Genomic DNA, 24,097 nt, shown 5'->3' on the forward strand with positions numbered 1-24,097 from the left:
CTTGGACACCCGAAACACCAAAGGCGTTACAAGTGCGTTGCCAGCTTTTTCGGGGTTAAGAATTTAAGGGTTGTTGGTAAATCAAGGAGGAGGAGGCCCAATCACCCTCTTCTCAATCCGGGGATTGGGCCTCTAGTAACCTCACTTACATAACGAAACACAACACAAGCGTTGTTTCACGTCGGTTTTCTGTGATGCCGTGGTATCACTATAGTCGAGTCGGCCCATTCGTACCGAAGCATGACTCTCCTACACTTGAAGAAAAGTTCGTCACGCCATCTTCTTTTGGGCCTGCCATGACGTCTGTTGCCGTAGATCGGTCTCCATTAATTAGTAAGAAACCATGTAATAATCAGAAAACTCGATTCCATCTCTCAAACAACGAAAAGAAAATTATTTCTTCCATCTTAATTAAGAACTTCAATAGATCAATAACACCTATTAACGGTAGTTTCAATTTCATTGTATGACGGACAGACTCTCACCATTATTATTCATAAATAATAATATTCCCATAGTTACGCTATGGCGTGTTCGCTAATTAATAATTAAAATGTATCTGAGAAAGTATTTGGAAGTATAATAAGTAATAACTTTTAATATTGACCGATTATACACTTTCTATCATTTTTAATTGGCTATTGTGTGTTTTGTAATTATTAGTTTAAAATTTATTATTGCAGTCGCCGTGACAAATTAGTTGTTCTGGGTTCAAAGTGCTGTTAATGTTTTCGATTTCAGTTTTTTTACTGCTTCACAGCATGAACAGGGTTTAATTTTTTTGCAACGTCACTCACGCCTTTTATCCCCGGCGTAGGCAGAAGTGCTCCTGCACATTACGGCACGTAATGCAACTTTACAATGTATACTCACTTTTCACCATTTGTGTTATAAGTCCTATGTAATAGGGGACGAGCATATTGCCATATACTGAGCACAATTAAGACTCCTTGCTACTACTGAGATTTTTTTTCGAAACACTGAAAAAAGCCTAGTAACATTTTGCCCGGCAATCGCAGTTGCGACTACTCGACCAAGGAGGCAGTCAGGTCATGGTTGCATTTATAACCGTTTTGACGCAAGTGCGATTGTCAAGCAAAGTGTTTCTATTTGGTTTGGACTGGACTGTACTGAATAGTGGCTGCTGTTCTAAGCCTTTTTAAGAGGGAAACTCGTCCAATGACTTCTCCCGCCTTGGACAAGGAGAGACGGCGTATCAGACTCTTACCGACTAAAAGCCACCCTGGTCCTACTTCTGCTTGTCGAGCCGGAGCCCCGGTAATCCCGCTAGGTAGTCCGCAACTCCGGAAACTGTTCTGACGTGAGATTAAAGGTTATGCCCCCGTTCTGATAATAACGAATGATGATCGAAATGAAGAATTATAGTGTGAACCATTAATTCAATTTTCAATTCTTTATATCTGGCCACTGCGGATATTGTCGCTATATCTAGTTGGATAGTTTTATTTTATTCCACCAAAATTCCTGATGCTGCATTATGACCCAAGGACTGCCTAGCGGGTTACCGGGGCTCCGGCTCAAAAAGCAGGCGTTCCTACTCCTGCTAGGTGGTAGTCAGTAGGAGTCTGACATTTCTTTTCTTCTCCTCTAATAACATCTTCTGATTTATTTCGTTGCGGGATCCAAGACAGTCATTCATGTCCCTGGGACGCGCCGGACTTCAATGTTCCGGTGTTTTCATGGTTGTATCTACTGTAGATCCTGGCTTACAGCGGTATGGGAGGTTGTGGCGGGCTTGTCCCTAAAAAAGGAGTCTGACATTCCTTTTCGCTTCGCCCAAGGCGGGAGAAAGCATAGGATGATTTTCCCCCACATAAAAGGATTATGCACGTTGCTTAGCCCGGAAACGATATACATTTGAAGAAGTAATTTATTTTTTATATAGCATACTTCCTAATTCTATTCTACTAATATTATTTAAAATTGTTATTGTATCTAAAAGCTAATGAACATTGTGTGCATCCATGAACATGAAAAGATCTTAAATGGCTCTTTTAATCGATTGTTATAATCAAAAGTCAAATCATACTTTATGTCAAATACATAAATTATTTATCTATTGTTTGGCTTAACATGTAGATCACTTAATTATATAGGCTTATAGAGAAAGATATGTTGGTACCTAAAAATATTTGCATATACATATAGTGTGCCTACTTGATCAATCTGCTATATGATAATATGGAATAATAAGACGATTAAATGAAGTGCAACAAATGAAAATAAAAAGAAAACAACAAGGTAATATTTTTATAAAAAGTCGTTTTTATTTTAACTTTCACGAGGATCCATCGTAAAATAAATTAAAACATCGCAACAAACAAACAGATAACATTCTTCGCATTAAATACACGTTGTCTTGTAATAAATATGACTCGTAACATACCCATACACATCAAACAAAAAACAAAATAATAAAATAGAAAATATTAAAGTAAATATATAAAATATCTTTGGAACTGAAAACTTAAAATAATAAAATGTACTATAAACCTCCACTGACAGTGAAGTGATACTTAAACATAATAAATAAAAATACTTATATACAATAAGGGAAGAGACTAATAGTATCAGTCATTGAGAAACTTAAAATAAAAAAAGATATATACATTAAAAAAAAACTTAGCATGTGTATCGAACGGTGGTCAATATATACAAGGGAAAAGAAGAAGATTTAATTCGAGTTTAATAAGTTAAGTTTACCTAAAATAAATAAGTTAATAATTTACTCTCACGCCTGCTTGACATGGGCACCGTAAGCCAGGCTTTGGGCGTCCTGGGACCTGCCCCAACCACCGCTGCTTTCCCAGCCGTGGCTCTCTTCATGGGCGGGCTCAGACCATCCACTGCTCTTCTTGGATTCAAGGAGTTTCTTGAGGGCTCCGAAGGCAGCGGCGATGAAAGCGATTTTACCGAGGAGGTAAGCCTTGAAGACGGCGAAGGCGATGATACCGAGGAACAGAGGGATGAGGGCAGCGAGCTTCAGCTTGATGAGGGCGAGGATGGGGAGGAGCTTCTTCAGCTTCTTCTTCTTCTTGCCACGACCTGGAATTGAGATAACAAACCATGAATATAAGAAAGTGAAAAAAAATCTAAAGAATCTGTCAACAATTAAATCTAAACTTTAACATAAACAAAAGAATTCACAGCAGACAAAAAAGAACTAAATAATCTAGTACGACTAGCTCAGGTTAAGACAATCAATGACGACTCTCTAAACCCCGTTACAGTCACACATAAGTCACTAATTACATCAAAAACTGATCCGTCTAACAAAGGAATGGTACACCGTTTAATTTCACATAGCGAACGCTAAAGAATCTTGTTTAGAAAAAAAAAATCTTTCCCACAACATAATATAAGTGTTATACCTTTGTAAACGTAGTAACGACAATTAAAAGAAAGCTGCCTCAACTTTTGGCATTCATAGTTGAATAAAATTATAATTTCTTTGAGAAAGTCACTGCATGTATGTCACGAACTAAAGGTCAAGTGTGAGTGTTATTTCCATAATTTTCGTTGGCTCGAATTTTTTGGTAAACGTTTTCGCAAAATATTATTAATTGATTTATGAATGTGATATATTCTCCATACTCTCAAATCGTGAGGCTATTTTATTCAATTTGAATGCAAGCTACAAAGTCATTGGTGAAGTTAAGATTAATGATGATATAACATACTCTATCACACACTTTGAAGTCGACACTCAAGTATATTAGAAGCCTTATTACACAATTAGTGACAGGCTTAGACAGATCAATGGTTTAAAGTTACACGCCGATTTGCAGATAGAAATCTGAAGACAGTGAACTTAACGAGTGTGTAGAAACTGGTCTAGCAGCCTCTTACATAAATAAACGGGTCGGAGTGAAAACGAAGTCCGAGTGATAATTGTGTTATGTCATCCGATCTCACCATGAGAGTATTATATGTTAAACTAGCCATCAATTTGTGGGAAAATAAAATCGATGATGTTTTAATTTAAGCTGGTATCGATTATGGAAATGATGACATTACAATTTGTTTTAAACTTTTAAACCAATTCAATGAAGAACTTTATACGATTGTGAATCAAGATAAAATGAAATCGGTATATTAACTTTTTTTTAAAGTATCATCGTCAGGTCACAGGGGCGTGTTCGCGAATTTCAAGAGTATGCTGATTTACTACTTAAAATAAACTTGAAATCTAAAGTGAAAGTTGAAGTCGACGCTGATTTCCGACTTAAACGATTATGAGATTAGAAATAAACATTTTTAGAAATTATTTTTTGTCTAGAGACATGAGATTTTCAAGGATGCTTTTCTAAACTGCTTTGTACCTACAATGAACTTTTTAGATATGAAAATCTGCGGTTTTTAATTTTTACATTGTTTATCTAAGATAGTTCAAGCTCCGGTCAAGTTAATGTGAAGTATTGTTGATGAATGTTTATGAAAGTGCAAACACGACTTTGTTAGACGTTCTCTCTCGGTTAAGTGCGAATGAAAAGCTTCTTCTATTGACAAAGCGCTAGAACTATCTACGGCAATGTAAAGCTTAGACAAATATAGTTAGTCTAGTCAATGCTTATTCAAGTGAGATAGTAAAATCGTGAGTTAACTTTAACGGCTTATTGTTCCCTTTTAGTATTATAGTTCTTGTGATCCAGGAAGCCATTTATGATGATTCTCTGAATTGTTTTTTGTTACTGCATAATTTATTGAATCATCTCTAAATTCCTTAATAACTTTTTTAGGAATATCTTGAAACCTACTTTCAAGTAAACTGATCCCATTATCGACATTATACAAAGTCTCAAGAAAGTGCATAAACTGCTGTATCAAATTAACACATTGCTCGCTGATGTTATCTTTGTGCGTGGGAAAATATTCATACATTGTGCTTCACGTCTGATTCTGAATGCTTAGTACCGTAACTAATATTTTTATTGTTACCATGTATTCTCCTTTTATCTAACATCTCCATATTTGTTTTAAGATTAAATATGTTTTCAACATTTGTAAATTTTTTGATGTAATTTGCGTTCTCCAGTTCTAGAGAAATATTGTAAATTACTGTAATGTCTCGTACATGTTCCATAATTGTAATTAAGTTTTCTATGTCGTCCGTAGCAAGCACTTTTCTAACGACATGTACGTGGTAATAGAAATGTTCTAGGTTAAAAGCATGCAATGGTATTAATGAGTCGTTATTTACGCGGACACTAAACTTTTACTCCAAGTTAAAACAGTTAGCACGTACTTGGGTACTACTTTTAAAGCATCTCATTAGTGTCTTACTTTGCTATCTTGCTGCGTATCGTTTTATCAGAAGTTAAGGGTGTTTCTTCAAAAAACTTGAATTTTTTTTAACAAAATCATTACTCTACCACGTTAGTAAGCATCGTGGTAGCTTATTATCATCCTTATTTTTATTGGATTGGTTGAAAGCAGTGTCCCATTTTAATTTATGGAAACCAATTCTTTTAGCTTAATTCGGAAGAATTGTTAACTTTTGGGGAAGGATAATGACGCCGTTAATTTTTTGTGATTTTTTTGAAAGAATCGCCCTTGCAAAGGCTCAAGTTTGTAAGACATTTAAGTTCATTACGGTCATAAAAAATTATTTGATTAGCTACATACCTTCCTCATCGAGGGTGTTGTCGTCTTCCAAAGCTTTGGGCATTCTGAGCTGCAGGACGTGGCTGTCGAGGAAGTCCACGACGTTTTCCATGATCCTCTCTTCAACCTTCAGTTCCCTGGCCTTAGGGTCGTCGGGAAGAGGTTCGTAGCTGCGAGCTGAACGGCTTCCACCAGTGTTCTTGAAGCTAACGCCATCGAGGACTTCCAGGCTTGATGAGGCTGCCAATTTGTCTGTAAATCTCATTGCCTTTTCCTGTAAAAGAAATTGAATGTTTAGTATTTTTGTCTTAGTTACAGTTGTAGAGAATTTTTAGTGCTAATTTTGAATTTGAGTGTGGACTGAGATCCTTAAGTGCCAATTGTGACTGGAATATATTTTTGATGATAAATCGTTAAAGTTGATTTGAAAAATAAATCGTCAAACTTGAATCTGTGTCGAAGTTCAATTCAGTGTCAATGTTGAAATTAAATTTTGCAAATCACTAAATTAATCATTCGATTCTACTCAAACTGTTAACGAAAAAATTAGGAGAATTTTTTGCAATCTCCAACACTATTATTAGAATTATTTTTCAAAGTCCTTGAGGTTTAACATCAAAACTATTCACGATAAAGATATCCTGCACAGCCCTGAGGATCCCAACCCATCACAAACACTGTCACAATTCACTGCACTGCACAACACACCTTGAGGCACAACGAGGTATCTGTATCCAGACAATCCTTGAGAGCTGATAGGAACCTCTCGGCGGCTCCATCTTCCTTGGCCATGGGCAATGCCCCGGCGACTGCCACAGCACACAATAGCACAACAACCTTCATCTTACTCGATGGCTAAACACAAATTGCTAAAGATCACTGTATGAGCGTGAGTTTTATTTTGTGTTCCCCCTCCCCGTATTTCCATATGTCACGCATTGAGCTTCGGTGTCTTCGCTACAAGTAAGGCCTATGACGAAATACAAACATACCACATTGGGGTAAGCATTTTAGCAGGTATTTGTCAGGTTTATTGGAAATGTGTGTTATGGTGGCATGGTATTATGGGCACAGATTTAGGTGTCATTTTGTAAGGTTGGTTTTATGGGTATATCGAAAATTTTAAGTAGGCCTTTTTGCGCGGGAATGTAATTTAATTGAAAAGTTCGCAGTGTTTGAGCCGTTACGATTTATCTTTGTAAAATTGTTATTACATGGTTGTTGATGTGAAAATTAAATTTGTTTTAATGTGATTTTTAATTGATGTAACTGGTTTTATTAACTCTTGATTGAGTTGGTTGAATTTTTGTAGTTGGCATCCTTAAATTTTTTATTAGCGATTTAATGTGATGCCATTAATAATATGTATTACTCACTATCTAATAAAATTACTGACTGTAATAGTATTTCGTAATTTTCTATGGTATTCGGAAATCCTTTAGAGATAATTACTTGGTCCGAAATATTTGGAATACCTCGCTTATTTCCGGTTCTCCGTTGGAGGGTTTCGCAAAATCGCTTTCTAAAACCCATCAATACACTTATATCATCGTCACAATTTCTATATTTTTTGACCATTTGTATTCTGAAGTAAATTGTTTAATAGACCATTTATAAGCCCAGTTGTTTGTATACAGCGAAAGTTTCTTTGTACTTAACGTTAAAGGTGATATGTCTATTTGGAATATAAAGTGCGAAATTATGTCGTTATATTCTGAGACGGTGCCAACATACGTTTTGTTTAAAACACTTTTAATTTCATTTAGGTTGAACTTCGCATAAATTGCGTAATGCGTAGACTTTCTTTGATTCATGAATAATTACGTCATTGAGATTTTTTTTAAATTCATTACAAATTCAATGTTCCTTTCGTTTTGACTCATTTTCTGTTGAGGTGCGTTGTTGAGAACTAGTATAGTTTTGTTTTGTGATCAATATTTGTTCATTAAAATACTGACATCAATTTTTGTGTTGACTGTATAAATATCTCTAGTGTGTCAGTAGTCGGTCTTGAAATATTATATTTCTATAATAATAGATATCTTATGTTTTATATTGACATCTCTTAGAAATTAATATATTTTTCTCTATTTATTATTTTAGACACACTGATAAAATAGATTTTATCTGTCTTACTTTTAGTTTTGTGTGTATTTTATAAATTAATAGCTTTAGCCACTGACTAATAGCTTTTCAATATGAAGAAAAATTCATCTCTTATTAATTATAGTTAAGCCTCTCGTGCAATTCAATTTTATTGAACAAATAAGGTTAATTAATTAATTTACTGTAGCTGTAGCTATCTTTACTTTACTTTATAAAATAATACTGTATAAACATCTTCCTAATTATCACATCAAAAGGAACTAAGGACGAACTCTTCAATCACATTCAAATCAGAGAGAGTGCGTCGTCTCAATCTGAGACAATTAAAACACCAATCAAAATTAGCTCCTATTCTGAGAAGGTTAAATTTCAAATTGAAGATACACACTTCCTTTAAGGTCCATTGTTATCTAGGTACGATCTTGGCTAGGACAAGGAATGAGTTAATCGGTTTCCGCTGCATACTGAATTTGTAAAGGGAAATTTCTCTACCGCTGTCGACGATGTTAATGATGTATGAGCGTTTGTCCGTCTTTGAGTCCTGTTCTACTGCACTTTGTAGTCTGCACGTCAATCAGTATCTTTGTTAGATGCTTGTGTACGCATTAGTACTAAATGCAAGCTTTATACTATTACTGTTTTGTTAAAGGTTGAGCTTATGTTTTGAAGAAAATTGTGCGTGAATTTGAGAAACTAGTTTTAGAAATCAAAATTTGAATCAGATTCTGAAATTCATTTCTAATTTTGATAGCCTCTCTAATTTTTTTTTAAAGTTAATGAATATGGATATAAAGAATATTTTGTCAATTCGTGCAAAGAAGCCTAAATATTAATGAATTTTACCGTTTCAGATTCAGTAACGTTATATTTAAAAGTGATTCTAATGAAAAATTTATGAATAATGCAGTTATGAAATTAAATGATGATAGTATTATGAAGACTTTTCCTCATACGTTTGATCAAAAGACAAAAGTCATTATAAGTGTTGTACTTAAGACATCAAGTTTCAACGTGTGGTTTGATCAAGTGAATCAAATCTAATAGTCATCATGTCTTGTATCTAAATGACTACAAAAAAAAAACGAAAGTGTATCAATCCATCGTCATCCCACGCTGCTTCATCGCTCTTTGACTTCAATATCCATTGATGGTTTTGTTCACAGTATGTTAAATGGTTGCAGTACAAATGCAGCAATGGTTTAGGAAGTGACGGTGAATCTATTGTGTGCAAGAGTTATTAGAGTTGCTTAGAGAAATGTCTTTTGTGGGTTTGGATGACTTAACAGAATTTTAGTACAGGTGTTGCTGTCAATCAAGTAGGCCATCGAGTGCATAATAATTATATTCTAATTCACATATGTACATATTTTGTTTACCGTTTAGGTGGTGCCTTATTTGATTCTTCTATTGTACTAGTGAGATTCATTGTAATAATGGATTTTATTGGTTGATACGCATATCTTCTTGGGGTTTTTGGATTATCTTGTATTTCTTTGTAATATGTTCTACCATCATCGTTCAATTTCCATCGATATCAATTTCACGTTACCATGTCATTTGTCTCAAGCTTTTCATTTTTCGTTCTAATTATCCACCATCGTCTTCAAGTAGGGGAGAACCATGTTTCGGCACGAACAGGCCGGTTCGACCGGAGTGATACCACGGCTTCAAAAAAAACGGACGTGAAACAAAGCTTGCATCTGTTTATTTGTGTGAGTGAGGTTACCAGAGGCCCAATTACCCCCCCCCCTTCCGAATTTCCAACAACCCTTATATTCCTAACCCCCAAAAGGCCGGTAACGCACTTGTAACGCCTGTGGTGTTTCGGGTCTCTATAGGCGGTGACGATTGCTTACCATCAGATCTTATACACATAGAAAAACAAACCATTTATCACAAATTAAACATCTTATAAATGTTAAAGAAAAGAAAAGGGAAACCATAATGACCCTTGGTCAACATTCCTTTTCATACAATGAAAGATAATCATCTCATCATTTTGGAACGTCATCGTATTTTTGTCATTCCACTTCAATGTACCGTTGTGTTCAGATCTGATATTAAGAATAACTTCAATGTTACGAACTTGTACCGACTTGTGTGAGAACTGAACTAGTGTTGTGTAAAAAGTCGTTTTATTTTGTTAGTGCTTAGTTGTGTTGGGTTCTGTAGTTATTTGTGAAAAGTTATTGATATTGGGTTACCTGTAGTCTTTACTTAAGTTATTTATTGAGAGCTAGTTTTTTATCTTTGTTCTCTGGGTATTTATACTGTTTTATCTGTTACTCCCTATAACATCGGACTTATAACACATTGTATACCGGCATTTCCTGCAGTAATGTGCACGTGATATAAGGCGTGACGTTGCCTTACCACTTAACAGAGTAATTATTTAAATCATTTGACATCAACCATTATAACTTAGCTTCAGAAACACCTCATCGTCAATTTATAATGAAAATCTATTCGTTACCACTCTTTTATGCGCGGTTATCGAGAGACCCAACTAAGGAACTACATATAGAATTCATGTAGCAGGATTCTCTATAAACCTGAACCTTTTAGACTACGATCTCCAACCCTACACAGCTTGGAGATTACGATTCTCTTATATAAAGGAGACAGTGGACTCTAACGTTGATGTGAAAATTAAAGTATACCTAAAGTGAAAATAAGCCCTATTACTAAGTCTAAAGATGCATTTCCTACAATCCTTCCTGCCTGGCGCCTTGCCAGCATTTTAGCTAAAACTGTCACATTCTTAGACAAACGTATAACTATTTATGATGCGCCCAGCAGACGCCCCATGGGGTTTTAATTGTCTTTCGAAGTAAAAGTGAATAATTTATTTGTTTTACGGTACGTTAAGTTGAGAATATTGTTACGTAAATATCACGTTAGTATTGTGTGTTTAAGTATTAATATTTTATTGTATGTTTCTGAAGAACTGCAGATTTTCTCTAAAAAGTGTTTTGTTGGGGTACTGTTCTTTTATTACCGAAGGGGTAGGCAAAGGTACACTTGCACATCACGGCATTTGAGGCTCTGTACAATGTATACCCACTTTTCAATATTTGTGTTAGCAGTCCCGTGAAATTGGGAGTGGGCCTATTGCCACATACTGGGCACAATTCCAAAATCACTGCTACTACTGAGATTTTTTTCGAAAAACCGAAAATAGCCCGACATCGACAATGCTTTGCTTGACCCGGGAATGAAAACCGAGTCTTCATGTCTGGAACCGAGACAGAAGCGAACTGTTATTGTATTTTTTATTAGTAACATACAATTCATTACGAGTATTTGAAACTAGGTACACGAATAAGGAGTGCACCAGTGAGCTTAATGTTTTGTAATCGCATTCAAAGTGTCATAGTCACTAGACTATCATACTAGACTAGAATTAATCTTAACTTGAATACTAATCTTAACCGGTTTTGTGTCTTATTATTTAGAATTTAAAATAGATTAGTGTTTCTTATTGACGTTACTGTTACTCTTATTACAAACATTCATAATATAATGTAAAGTCTTACATAACTTTAGTTTTATAATAACTATCATGAGATATGCTGAATTAACTAAAAAATGGTATAATCACGTATATTAATAGAGAAAAGCTCTACTAGTTTCGAGTCACGGAGGGACTCTTCATCATGAGCAGCGTGCCCAGACGCGGTGACGTCACGCAGTTTTAAAGTACCGTACACTCTTACTCGAAACTAGTAGACTTTTCTTCATTAATTTTATTGAATTAAACCGTGGTTTTAAATAATCTTACCGCCGTACTCAGAGATATTTAATGTGTAATTCCGAATCCTTAGTTATTGTTTTTCCATACAAAATCGATACTATATCAATTGCGCCAAAAGGGCGTTGCTTATTGTCTTTGCAATTATCCTTTAACTGTCGATACATACGTAAAGTCTTATACAACTTGTAGACAAGAGAACCATAACACGTAAGGGTCTCTAAAAAAAGCAGTATGTGTGAAAACCATGAATCTGCTAGACTAGTGTTTAGTTTCACATGTTATAAAAACATTTTCTCTTTAACTTTTTATTACGGCAACCATTGTTTGTGGTGATAAGCAGCTATTGAAGTTCCGTATAACGGACTTAGTTGAAAGTCTTTTAATATTAATTTTATTGAAAAGAAAAGGAGATATTTGTATTAATTAGTCAGTTTTATCTCTTATTTAAAGTCCAGTTTAAAATGTAGTATTTAATGTTATCTAAACTAACATGTGTTGAGTAATTTGCCTAAATGTTTAACAGTTATTTTAACTGGAAATATACATAATGCCTAGCTTCCAAAATATCACGTGATGAAGTGTGAAATGTAAGCATTGAGGCAGAAATTCAATCTTTTTCGTTGCGATCGTCGGTTGTATAGATATGATTACATTTAATTTTGTTAAATAAAAGTTGATTTGGTTTTCATGTGGTGTCATTCTTATCCTTGCTTGAGTCATATATGTATATTATTTTTTAATTCCATATTAATAAAAATTAATCGCCAAAATGTATGTATGTGTAAATGTATAACTTCTGAACGACTGTACCAAATTGGATGTTTTTTTTAGTGTATTCCTTATGGTCAGGAGAAGGTTTGTATAAAAAAAATATAGAAAAGACTTGCTGGTCATTAGTCCCGCTAGAACTCGAGAACTGTAGGACCGATTTGGCAGATTTCGGTCTTGAATTATTTGTGTAGGTATAAGGAAGGTTTCAAAGGTAAGAAAACAAATGATTGAGGCAATACAAAGTTTGCCTATCTAACTGGTATTAAATAGAAACGAGTACAAAATGGTGTCTCTCTTCTGCAGATGTGAACAAGAATTACGCAAACACAACCAGTTTGGTCACATAATTATACATACCCACATACCCACTTGTACTACGATAAAAAAAAACGCTTTAATCGTTCATTCATAAAAAAATTAGTCCACAGACACTAAGCCTCTGCCCACGTGATACGAATCACGTTTTTCTCACAACTTTCTTTCTAATCAATACTTGTATTTGCAATAAATAATACGAGATGCGTACAGCAGAGGGCGCCTCGGGCGTTTTTGGTCGTACTACTAACGGCGACTACGGTTACGGCGCGTATTTTATAATTATATTTTATAGGACTTGTTTTACGAATGGCTGCTGTAAGGGTCTTTACACACGCACTTTTTTATGGACAAACGGGCAGACGTATATATCACCTGATGGTAAGCAATCGCCGCCGCCCATAGACGAACACCAGAGGCATTACAAGTGCGTTGCTGGCATTTTGGGAGTTAGGAATTTAAGGGTTGTTGGGGAATCGGGGATTGGGAAGATTGAAAAGGGGCGAATCGGGCCTCCAGTAACCTCACGCACACAACGAAATACAACGCAAGCGTTATTTCATGTCAGTTTTCGGTGAATTGAGGTGAGTTTTTTAACGCATGAACAATATGCTTCTTTATAAACAAGCATATATTGTAGAAGTGCGAGCATCATATTGAACTGACGTAATACTAGTATCAAAATGCGTTGTGTGTAAATACCCTTATATGGAAGTTATATCCGTCGCCCGAATGTCTGGTATTACAGAGTTATATAAACTCTACAAGTTTTCACATTTATCAAACTAACGTGTACTGGTTTCTGAATTATTTAATTGATTCGAAATCATCAGTCAAGCGGCAAGGAGTCTGGTAGTCATTACTCTTGTAATAGTCATGTTTGCATCAATCATTCGAGTCCGTTATTTGTCTTGCCTGAGTTTATTAATGGAGGTGCCTGCAGCTGGGCTTCAAATATGAGCAAAAAGTAGCAGAATTGAATATTAGGTATATACACAACGTTACGCCTTTTATTCCCAAAGGGGTAGGCAGAGGTGCACATTGCGGCACGTAAACCTGCACAATACAGTGCCTAATACTACTGTATAATGTACACCCACTTTTCACTATTTGTGTTATAAGCCCCATGTAATAGGGGGTGAGCCTATTGCCATATACTGGGCATAATTCCAGACTCTGTGCTACTACTGAGAAATTTTCTAAAAGCCTAGTAATACTTTCAATACTCTTTATTATAATCCCAGTGATATGCATATTTAAACTGTCCACAATGGAAATGCTGAAAGACAGTGATCCTGCAGCTTTTATCACATAAATCAATGACACAATATGGTAATAAATAATAAAACTGCATAATATTCTTTACAGTTATTACTTCAGTCAACTTTGTATACAATAAAGCTTTTCCACAGCGAATATTTGTTAATACTCCTTTCCAATGAAAAACAATGATAGTCAAGTGAAGTAAGAGTGGGAGAACCATGCTTCGGCACGAATGGGCCGGCTCGACCGGAGTGATACCACGGCTTCACAAAATACCGACGTGAAACAACGCTTGCGTTGTGTGAGTGAGGTTACCGGAGACCTAATAACTCTCGTTCCCAATTTTCCCAATGCACGATTCCTCAATAACTCTTAAATTCCTAACTCCCAAATGGATGGCAACGCACTTGTAACGCTTCTGGTGTTTCGGGTATCCATGAGCGGCGATGATTGCTTACCATCAGATGATCCATCTGCTCGTTAAAGAAAACCATCCATTACAAAATGGGCTAGTGAAAATCTTAACAGATAAATCACAGTTTATGTCCCAGAATCGAGTTGACATAACGATGTAACATCTGACTTATGTCCACTTGATGCGTTGCCCATGCGCATAAATTAAATCCAAACCCATACTGTATTACATAAGAACATTTACATTATAATAGTGGCTAAGTAAAAGTATATATTTATGTATATATGTATGTATTTATATATTAGAAACTGCGGCCATTGTTTATGTAATATGTGAATATTCTCACGTGAATCATTTTGCATTGTTTTCGGTTCATCGATTTTGTGCGGTTATTTAATCAATTATAGCTTTATAGAAAAGATAAATGATGTATTTATATACTTACCTTTGCTATTTATTTTAGCTTATAAGTATTATATAATAAAATGTCTGCCTTGTTGGTCGAATGGTCGCAAGTGCGACAACTGGGCAAGAGGTCTCTGGTTCGATTCCCGAGTTGCGGAAAGCATTATTGGGGCTTTTACAGATTTTCAATAATTTCTCTGTACACCTTTTATCTTACAATTCCTAGTATGTGAACTTGTATGTTTGTAAACGAATCCACGAAACAGGAGAAAATCCGAGGATGGGGCAACGTTTAAAAAAAAACCAGGGCTAAAGATCAAATTCAAACATTCTCAGCATGTCTTTTTGAAATGTAACAAGGTAATTTCATAATCAATGCCCATGACCTGGTCATGATTATTACAATAATGTCTAACTACTATAAAACCCATATCTAGTAGCTTTTGTTTAAGAATCTTTTAGGATGTCTTCCTGTATATTTTCAGCGTCTAACAAATAAAGAATTAACCCAAACAAGGAACAAAAAAATCACGCTTAAATTTCCAAACATTCTCAACTCTTTTGTCAGCTACAACCGTCGCGATCGTGACCACGACAGCACAGCCCGAGACAATCACGACTTCAACCTTTAATAAATATGATCCTTCAAGTAATATTAAACGCCGGCTCATCAGACTTTCCTCTTCAATATCTTACGAAACTTGCGTAACAATAGGAGAAAGTTTTATTAAGTAATTTGCTGACCACACGAGGTGTTCACAGGTCATCATCGTCGTACTTAAGTATATTTCGAAACAAGAGAATTTTATGGCCATACTGATCATAGTATTGATGAAAATGATGACTTTAGAAAACTGTTCGACCATATCCATGTTATTGATATAGTTGGTGATTGTGGTAATGAAGTTGAAATTGAAATTAACGAGCTTTCTAATGCTGGGTACACACCTTTAGGTTTAACTGTACAGGCGAACTGTACAGTAAGTTGTGTAGAGTAAAAAGTTGAACTGTATAGTGTACAGTTTTAACTGAATCGTATAGAATTAAACAGTAGTTAAACTTACACAAGTTAAATCGTAAGATATTTGGGCCGTGTTTTTTTTTTAAAGGGGATAATCACCCAATGACTTCTCCCAACCTGGGCGAGGCGAGAGGGAGTGTCAGACTCTTACTGACTAGAAACCATCCCGTTCCTACTCCTGCTTTTCGAGCCGGAACCCTGGTAAACCCGCTAGATAGTCCGCAGCTCCGGTGTGGACTGTATACTGTATAGAGCTACGATTGAACTGTCAAGTGTGTTACAGTTCAAGATTGTCAACTACACAGTCGCACTGTACAGTTAAAACTGCACAGTTAAAATCGTAAGGTGTGTAGCGTGCATTACACAGCACTGAGCGTGGCTTGCTTATTTCTAATTGGCAAAAATTTCTCTTTTGTTTTTTTGCTTGTTATCTAATGAGTCATCGGTTTATGAAAGAGGTCGGGGGTTAATAAAAAGATTTTAGTTGCGATGCTTTAACATTCCATAATGCATGTTGATTTTTTTTCAGAGACTGTAATCTTACGTTCTATAAAATTGTTTAATAGTTCAGGCCTGTAATGTAATTAGTTTATTGTGTTTTCCAGTTGCTATCGAGTTTTCTTATTTATTTACTGGTTACTCTCTCAATTTTTTCATTATCATCTCTTTATTTATAATTTTTTAATTCGTCAACATCCTTTGCTAATTTTGTTTTCAATGGAGTCCATCAAACTCAGTAGCATACTAATGGATAGGAGGCAAACGAGTAGATTGATCACCTGATGGTAAGCGATCAGAGTTGCCTATGGACTTCAGAGTAGTCACAGTATGCTGGCAGTGTAGCTGGCTTTTAAAAAGGAATACGCTCTTTTATTGGACGATTACAGAGGAATTTGTCTAGTTGTGATCTGGCTGATGATGATGATGATTAATATTGTATAATCTATAAGAAGGTAATAATTTACTGTTATTGGATTTTGGGACAAAAAGAAAGAGACAATAACATTTTCAGTTCTTTATTTGTACGAATCATTAAAGAAATAGTCGAAGTATCAATATGTACGTAGAAACAATGGTATACATATACATATCATATGTTTGTACTTATATACTGGCACATACATAATAATATAAGTAATTATTATACATGTATATGTTGAGATACAGATTATTATACGATATTGTGAGTAAATGTAAGGTGGGCTTGTTATTATACGATTATGTTATATAGTTATGTATAAGATAGGTGAGATATGTGGAGAATATAGTGCAGCTATGTAAAATATATAAATATATATACTTTAAAGATCATAAATAAGAGTTAATAAATAAATGTTAATAATATCACAAAAAAATAAAATCACAAATACATACACATTATAACCATAGTCAATATAGTCTACGATAATAAAATAAAGACTTAGGTAAGAAAGGACTAGACGATAAAACTAAAAGAGTTAAATAAAAATATTTTGAAGAACAAAATACACAAATACGGATACCGTATAGGGTTGGAAAATACTAATATAGTACAGTATAGAAGACCATACAAACTTAGAACAACATTTATGGGAAAACAGTAACAAAACGCGTCTTCGGTAAAAATCCCTTACAAAGGGAAATTCTTCGTAGAATATTAAATAAATACGCCTTAATAACTACAATAAATAAACTCAGTACATTCCGTTTCATACTATGTTACAAATTAGGGTTGGACTTAGAATAGCTCCTTGGGAATTCCAGGGCTTTAATCGGACTTAACGTGAGCAGCGTAGGCTAGATCCTGTCCATCATCGATGGATCTTCCCCAGCCGTGGCCGCTGCTGGCGTAATGCTCCTCATGGTGAGGGTGGGCGACCACCTCGTAGCTGGTTTCATGGTGTTTGCTTGCCAAAAGCTTCTTCAGAGCAATGATACCAGCGACCAGGAGAGAGATCTTGGCAAGGAGGACAGCCTTGGCAGCAGCGAAGGCGATGATACCGAGGAACAGAGGGATGAGGGCGGTGATCTTGAGCTTGGCAAGAGCAAGGAGGGGCAGGAGCTGCTTGATCTTCTTCTTCTTGCCACGAGCTGGAATCATAGAAACGAAAACATTAATAATTATGTGCAAGAAAACATTAATATGTGCAAGAAAACAATACTAAAAGCGAAGAATTTTAATTTGAGCGTGTTAAACATTCGAATGTTTGTTAATTAATTCCAAAGTCAATAGTTCGTACGCTAACGACTTTCACATTTGTTTGAAGAGAATTTCTTAGAAAATGACTGGTATCGTTGTCAGGGTCCATTACCCACGAGTGATGTCTACGAGTTTGTCAACATGAACTCAGCCTACATGTGATTTGATGGATGGCATTGTGTGGACTAGTTACCTCAAAATTCTTACTTATTTGAACATACATGCATATTTAGGTATAAAAATAGCAAATATGACTTCTATTGCTCAACTGAATTAATAACTACATTTATACAAAAACAGAAGCCTAATATTACGTCACCTAATACAATAAAATCTGAGACCGGTGCTAACTAAAATCATGTTCCGATAACGGAAAAACTAAAAATAAATTCACATCCAAAAATGTATTGTTTACATCAATAAAAATAACATTATAAACTTCACCGTAAGCTTTAAGTTCAAGGAAACATGTAACTGGTGTTACTACATCGCATGCGCCGTTATTTACTACAGCCTTGAGCGGTGTCGCCATCTATGACATTGGCACTGAACTATCAAGCCACAAGCTTTCCTTCAACTTCACCTTCGTGTGGAGTCACTTTGTTTGTTTTGAAACTTTTAGTTTTATTTTTTTTTTTGAAAGAGTTACCTAAGTTTGATAATAATGGACAATTTATTGTATGTATGTAATAATTTTAGTGAAGATCCATTTGAAATAGTTTAGCGTAGTGAACTTGACCGTCTTATTATTAAAGATCAAAATAATGACCAATTTAATGATACAGACAATTTAGATCAACTACATCATAATGATAAGCTTGATGACCAATAACAACTAGTTGCCGAGATTTAAGAACAAGCTAACTGAGATGAACACCCTTCTAAAACTGGTTTTATGATTGACACAGTGACACCGGCCCATTGCCTTCAAGCACCCATGTGACCTGATTCCCTCAATCAATGATGTAGGGCTAGGAAACATGATCGGATTTGTAGTACAGAAGACAGCAGATCATGGAATTTCAACTGTATATCCGAACAATAAAGTTGATAATCTAATAGTGAATTTTAGAGAAAGGTGTAGGTTGATATGCTTGTTTCTGTTGAAAGTAAAACCAGTACTTCTTGTTTCTTTAATGATTGTTCTCTTTACTTCAATTACTGTTATTTTCTTATCGTTGTTTGTATAATAGTTGTTATTATAAGGGTGTTAAAGAAATAGTAATGTGTTTAGTTTTGTGAAGATATTGTCTTTTAAAAAGCGATATTGAGTGAATTATCAGATTGATTCGTCGTCGACGTCTGTTGCTATTTTGTTCACTTTCGTCATCATTATCATTACCATCAGCGTATTTGTTTTCAATACACCGGTGATCGGAGCTAGTGGAGAATTTGACCTCGACAGTTTTCTGATGGCAGTTAAAGGCTTAATATAGACCTATGACTAAATATATAAAATCATCCGTAAAGATTAGGGTTGACTTATAGAAAGGGATAATATATCCTGGTCAACAATTTATGTACAAACTACAATACATTAGCAACATCAACAAAAGGGAAAGGTGTGAAATACTAAGTGCCTGTTCTTGCAACACTATTAGGTATTGTAGATGTTCCTTCGACTACAGAAGTTGCTTTGTCATTGTCTTTCATACTAAATAGGTGTTAACTATACGATAGTTTTGTTTTCGCTTGGTACCACTTATTATGAGAATAAAGCGCATTCCATAATGTACAGGATTCATAGTTTTATTGGTTAAAAGGACTTTCGTTGTAACGATCAATGAACTTGACGAGGAGGATCGACTTGAAAATTAATGGATCAGAACAATCAAAAGCGTTCAAGAAAGGTGAAAACGACTCGACTAGTTCTAGAACAACCTAGATGACTGAATAGGAACTAAAATAAGCACAATTAAACATAATAGTCTTAATCATGACACCATAATTGGTATCAATCGTACTCATAAGACGAACATATCATAATATTGGAAAGGCAACTTTCTTTGGAGAAGAGACGAGGAGTGCCGTTTACACGATTTCTCGATGACTTGTTAAACTGGTTTAGAGGCAGGACTTCGAACTAATGCCGTAGAGGGAACGTGCCGCTTTCGAGTTTCTACATGTTGTTGACAATCTCAGCTGTGACCTTTTTTGTTCAGTGACAATTTCGCTATATGGTCAGTGAATGGAACAGCTGATTTCGTGAGCGTTCACATATGGTTTGCACTAATTTGATGAAACAAATGCTGCTGCTTGCTAATACTCATCAAAGGCTTTAAAAACTTTGAAGGCAGTAAATGAAACACGAGTGAAGAAAATAACTGCCGCACTCAAAGACATTGATGTTTACTTAAACTATTCTTTAGTAACGATTTTCTATCGAAAACAATTGCTAAAGACAGGGTTAAGTAACCATTAAATGATTCTGGGTACGATAGTAAGTACCTTAACAATGTTTACATACCTACTTGTGATGAAATAAGAGCAAAACCTTATACATTTATCAAAACGATCACTTTAAAAAATGACCCAAATGTAACTAATGATAAATAAGAATGTTTAAAACGATGAAATGTATAAACCGCAGCATATTATAAAGTTTCTATAACCCGGAATACAATAGCATAAAACTCAAAAGCAGGTGTACAAGCCACTCAACATGTATGTCCGCTTCAAGATCCATTCACGACACTAAGTAGCAAGCTAGCATTCATGTAACATCCGTGAAGACCTGTTCTAAGACTTTCCTATCTTCCATCGCCTTTTATGATGCTGGCGTAAGTAGAACTTGACATTCAAGTGTAAAATCTTATACTCAGAGACATTTTGATATTGTTATTTTAATTAGGTTTGGAGTACCTTGTTGGTCCTTTGATTCTGAATGTATATCAAGAGAAGGATGTATCAGAAATGTAAAAATGAGAGTTGTAAACGAAGATGTATGGTAAGACAAACAAACAATTACAGCTAATGTATTCATCGCATCTTACAGCGATATAACTAGAGTCATTCTAATTGATAACATCTCCGCCACGCGTGTTGAACTACACTTTGAAACCCACAATCATACACTCAGATCTTTATAGCAATTATCTTATTATCCAACAAACTAGCGGAGAAATTATAATCTCCCTGTATTCCATCAAAAAGTACGGTATCAAATGCTACTCCATTTACCTAATGAGGGACGATAATTATAAACGGAACAAATTAAGTGGAGCATCTTTCCATGCGGTTAAATAAGTATATCAGGAAATTGCATGTTTATAATTTGATAGAATCATTCATGCGTTGTTTTCAATTTATGTTAATTCTATATGATAATAAATGGGCTAGATTTTCTATCTTTTCAATAATTTTGATTTATCGACTTATCTGTTTTATTCAAATGGTTCATCTGCATCTAGGGTTGGCTGTATTTCGGTTGATGCTACCAGTTACATTAATATTCTATTTACATTTGTTATGTCATCTTCTAGTTAAGAATTATTTGTAGCAACCTTGTTACACATTACTGAAGTATAAGTTATTATGGTTACTTCTTGATCTATTATAACATTATTTTCGGTATTAGTTAAATATTTACGAGCTTCTATCGTTATTATGTGTATAAGCTTTAATCCATTTTTGTTATATCAACTTAAAAAACTATGACAAGACCACGCAATTACTTAGACTAACAGAATCACACGCCAACTAAAGGTATTTTAGTATTGCATCACATTTTTTTTCTAAATTCTACGATTTGCCATGAAACTGCAATTTTAAAAAATCTATGCAAAAGATCCGTGACAACCCCTGCACGAATGCATCGTTTCATGCATTCGTAATATGCAACGGTATATTCAAGCAATAATATAAACGGTCATTCAGTATGTTCGTAGTTTTATGTATGGATATTTAAATTCAAGGAAATTTTAACATTACTTGAAACTTTCCAATCTGTTTTTGTGTAAATCTTAAAACCGAATAATGCATTTAATTTTAGTATGCAAGTTGGATAAAATATTCGTAATCTGATTTTTGTATCGATTAAAGAATTATTGGATTGAAATTTATTTAATGCAAAGGTAGCTCTTTATAACATGAAACTTGATGAACCTTTTTTATCGTAGAAAAATGACCAGATAGATCACCTCACAGTAATGGATTAACACAACCATTTAACACCTGTAAAACCAAATAGACTAAAATGGATACATATATCTACAAAATTATTTCTAAATGATCTCATACTAAGAAAGGAATGAGACAAAAAACAAAATCATTCCGTAATTGTAGTGTATGCAATTACTATTAAAATAGACGCAATAAGATTACGAACGAAAAACTTCCAATAAAAAAAGATATAGTTGATAACACTAAACTGTCAACTCCTCAAATATTTGCAGTACAACATGACAATATTAACATACCCTTTTACTGTATGCAGAGTAAACAAGGCTTGTTACGACAAACACGAACAAATGCAACAGGTTTTTGAGATTCCTCTCACGCGGTGTGAGGCAGTCAATGGGCAAATTAGCTTCGGTCATCTTATTTTGTTACTTTTTGTTGTTTGTTAACTGTTACAGATGTTATGTTATGTAGATCAAAATTGCATTCTGTATCATTATCTGCTTGTTTTGTTATATCATAATATGTGATAATGATATTAGCATCTAATTTTTTAGTTTGATCTTCACCAAAATCAATGTTATAATGATTATGTTTGGCATTCAGTTTTCTCCTAAAATATTTGTTTAGCTCACATCAATGACCTGTTCTACATAATATAGAAATTTCTAGAATTTCACAACCCAAACTAAGATCGCAATCAGATTATTAATTTGTGTAATAAAACGGAGAAATTCTAAGAACGTGACCAAGAGCTAAGTTCAGAAAACAATCGTTTTGCTCTATTTAATGAGTATTATAAAAACCGCGATCTCCCAGAGCTTTAGTCTCGGATCATCGATTCACTTCATTAAATAATGAAACTCATTTATTTTCCCCATTTCATAATTTCCCTTTTTGTTATTGTAACTTCAAAATTTTCAAGTTAACAATATTTGTAAATGAAAGTGAAAACATAACTCCTTCGTTCTACGTCATAATTTGAATAAAAATTGATATTGTTCACATTTGATTTACGTACGGTACATTTCGTGTGCTTCTGTTTGCTCGAAACATTTTTTATGGTAACGATGTTTGTTTCAATGATTCATGCTAATTGTTTGAACATTCAAATCGTGTTTATCTAACATCTGACATCGAGTTTTAACACTTTAACTTACACGCTCAAGTAATTTTAAAACCTATTTGATTGAAGATAGAGCTTATTTTTGTGGAGATGGGTTTTAGATGCTTACCTTCCTCAAGAGACCTCTTCATGCCTTCAACGGCAGATGAGGGAAGTTTGAACTGGATCACATGGTTCTCCAAGAAATCAGCAGCTGAGTCAACCAGCCTGGACTCGATCTGAGCTTCCCTGGCCTTGGGTTCTTCAGACAGAGGCTCCAAGGCCCTAGCTGACCTTGGCGAACCATTGCTAAGGATGGCCACACCATCAGCAAGGTCCAACTCCCGCGCGGAGTTCACAGCCTCCACATATTTCAACGTCTTCTCCTGCAACCAAAAGAGAAGATAATAAGTACTTAGTAACACGTCACTGAGAGCACTTCACACTTATCACTGCACTGTCCTCACCTTTATGCACAAGGACGTATCTCCGTCAACACACTCCTTCACAACTCCTAATATGGACCCGAAAACTCCGATTTCATTGGGCTCTTTATCGAGCGCAGGCATCGCCCGCGCCGCGGCGAGAAGCACTAGGACTGCGACGTATCGTATCATGGCGGCGAATCAAACTACCCCTACAGAAAGCTTGGCACAAAGTGTAGCGACGCTGTATATGACGGCCAGTTTTAAGCATCTCACCCCACTACCTCGCGCTGGTCAAGAAAAGTGAACTCAATGTCGGTCGATTAAACTGGTACCTACGAAATTATTTTGTTGTACCTATGGACAGTTTTCGGGGAACGCACGTGGTTTTTTGTGCTAGTGTGGGTGTGGCTTTGGATCTTGGTGACAGTTGATATGTGTGGTGCATCACGTCGGGTGGCTGTGGTATTTGATAGATTTGTGTCGAAAAAGTGTCAGGTTTGCCAAAATAGGGAATGACATCCTTAAATTCACACTAGTATCAACTTTATTGCATCTAGTTCCATTTTTATTTATACCTCGTTCATAATATAT

General features: G+C 35.2%; 2 protein-coding genes across 2 annotated transcripts; both read right to left on the bottom strand.

The window, feature by feature from the left end:
- Positions 1 to 2,264: 2,264 nt before the first annotated feature.
- LOC118270819 (uncharacterized) lies at positions 2,265 to 6,502 on the bottom strand. Its single transcript, XM_035586601.2, has 3 exons — positions 6,334 to 6,502; positions 5,647 to 5,899; positions 2,265 to 3,066 (listed from the first exon to the last, which is right to left on the bottom strand). The coding sequence occupies exons 1-3, from the start codon at positions 6,466 to 6,468 to the stop codon at positions 2,753 to 2,755; spliced, it is 702 nt and encodes a 233-aa protein (XP_035442494.1). The 5' UTR covers positions 6,469 to 6,502; the 3' UTR covers positions 2,265 to 2,752.
- Positions 6,503 to 16,675: 10,173 nt separating this feature from the next.
- LOC118270788 (uncharacterized) lies at positions 16,676 to 23,749 on the bottom strand. Its single transcript, XM_035586566.2, has 3 exons — positions 23,546 to 23,749; positions 23,209 to 23,464; positions 16,676 to 17,745 (listed from the first exon to the last, which is right to left on the bottom strand). The coding sequence occupies exons 1-3, from the start codon at positions 23,693 to 23,695 to the stop codon at positions 17,423 to 17,425; spliced, it is 729 nt and encodes a 242-aa protein (XP_035442459.1). The 5' UTR covers positions 23,696 to 23,749; the 3' UTR covers positions 16,676 to 17,422.
- Between the last annotated feature and the right edge of the window lie 348 nt (positions 23,750 to 24,097).

This window comes from Spodoptera frugiperda, chromosome 13, assembly GCF_023101765.2.
Source record: "Spodoptera frugiperda isolate SF20-4 chromosome 13, AGI-APGP_CSIRO_Sfru_2.0, whole genome shotgun sequence".
Classification (NCBI taxonomy): Eukaryota; Metazoa; Arthropoda; class Insecta; order Lepidoptera; family Noctuidae; genus Spodoptera; species Spodoptera frugiperda.

Excerpts from the sequence above, each read along its gene's own strand:
- LOC118270819 (XM_035586601.2), bottom strand. The coding sequence starts at position 6,468 with ATGAAGGTTGTTGTGCTATTGTGTGCTGTGGCAGTCGCCGGGGCATTG. Across the intron at positions 5,900-6,333 it reads ATACCTCGTTGTGCCTCAAG|GAAAAGGCAATGAGATTTAC; the intron begins GTGTGTTGTGCA and ends TTTCTTTTACAG. Across the intron at positions 3,067-5,646 it reads CAACACCCTCGATGAGGAAG|GTCGTGGCAAGAAGAAGAAG; the intron begins GTATGTAGCTAA and ends TCTCAATTCCAG.
- LOC118270788 (XM_035586566.2), bottom strand. The coding sequence starts at position 23,695 with ATGATACGATACGTCGCAGTCCTAGTGCTTCTCGCCGCGGCGCGGGCG. Across the intron at positions 23,465-23,545 it reads ATACGTCCTTGTGCATAAAG|GAGAAGACGTTGAAATATGT; the intron begins GTGAGGACAGTG and ends TTTTGGTTGCAG. Across the intron at positions 17,746-23,208 it reads GAAGAGGTCTCTTGAGGAAG|CTCGTGGCAAGAAGAAGAAG; the intron begins GTAAGCATCTAA and ends CTATGATTCCAG.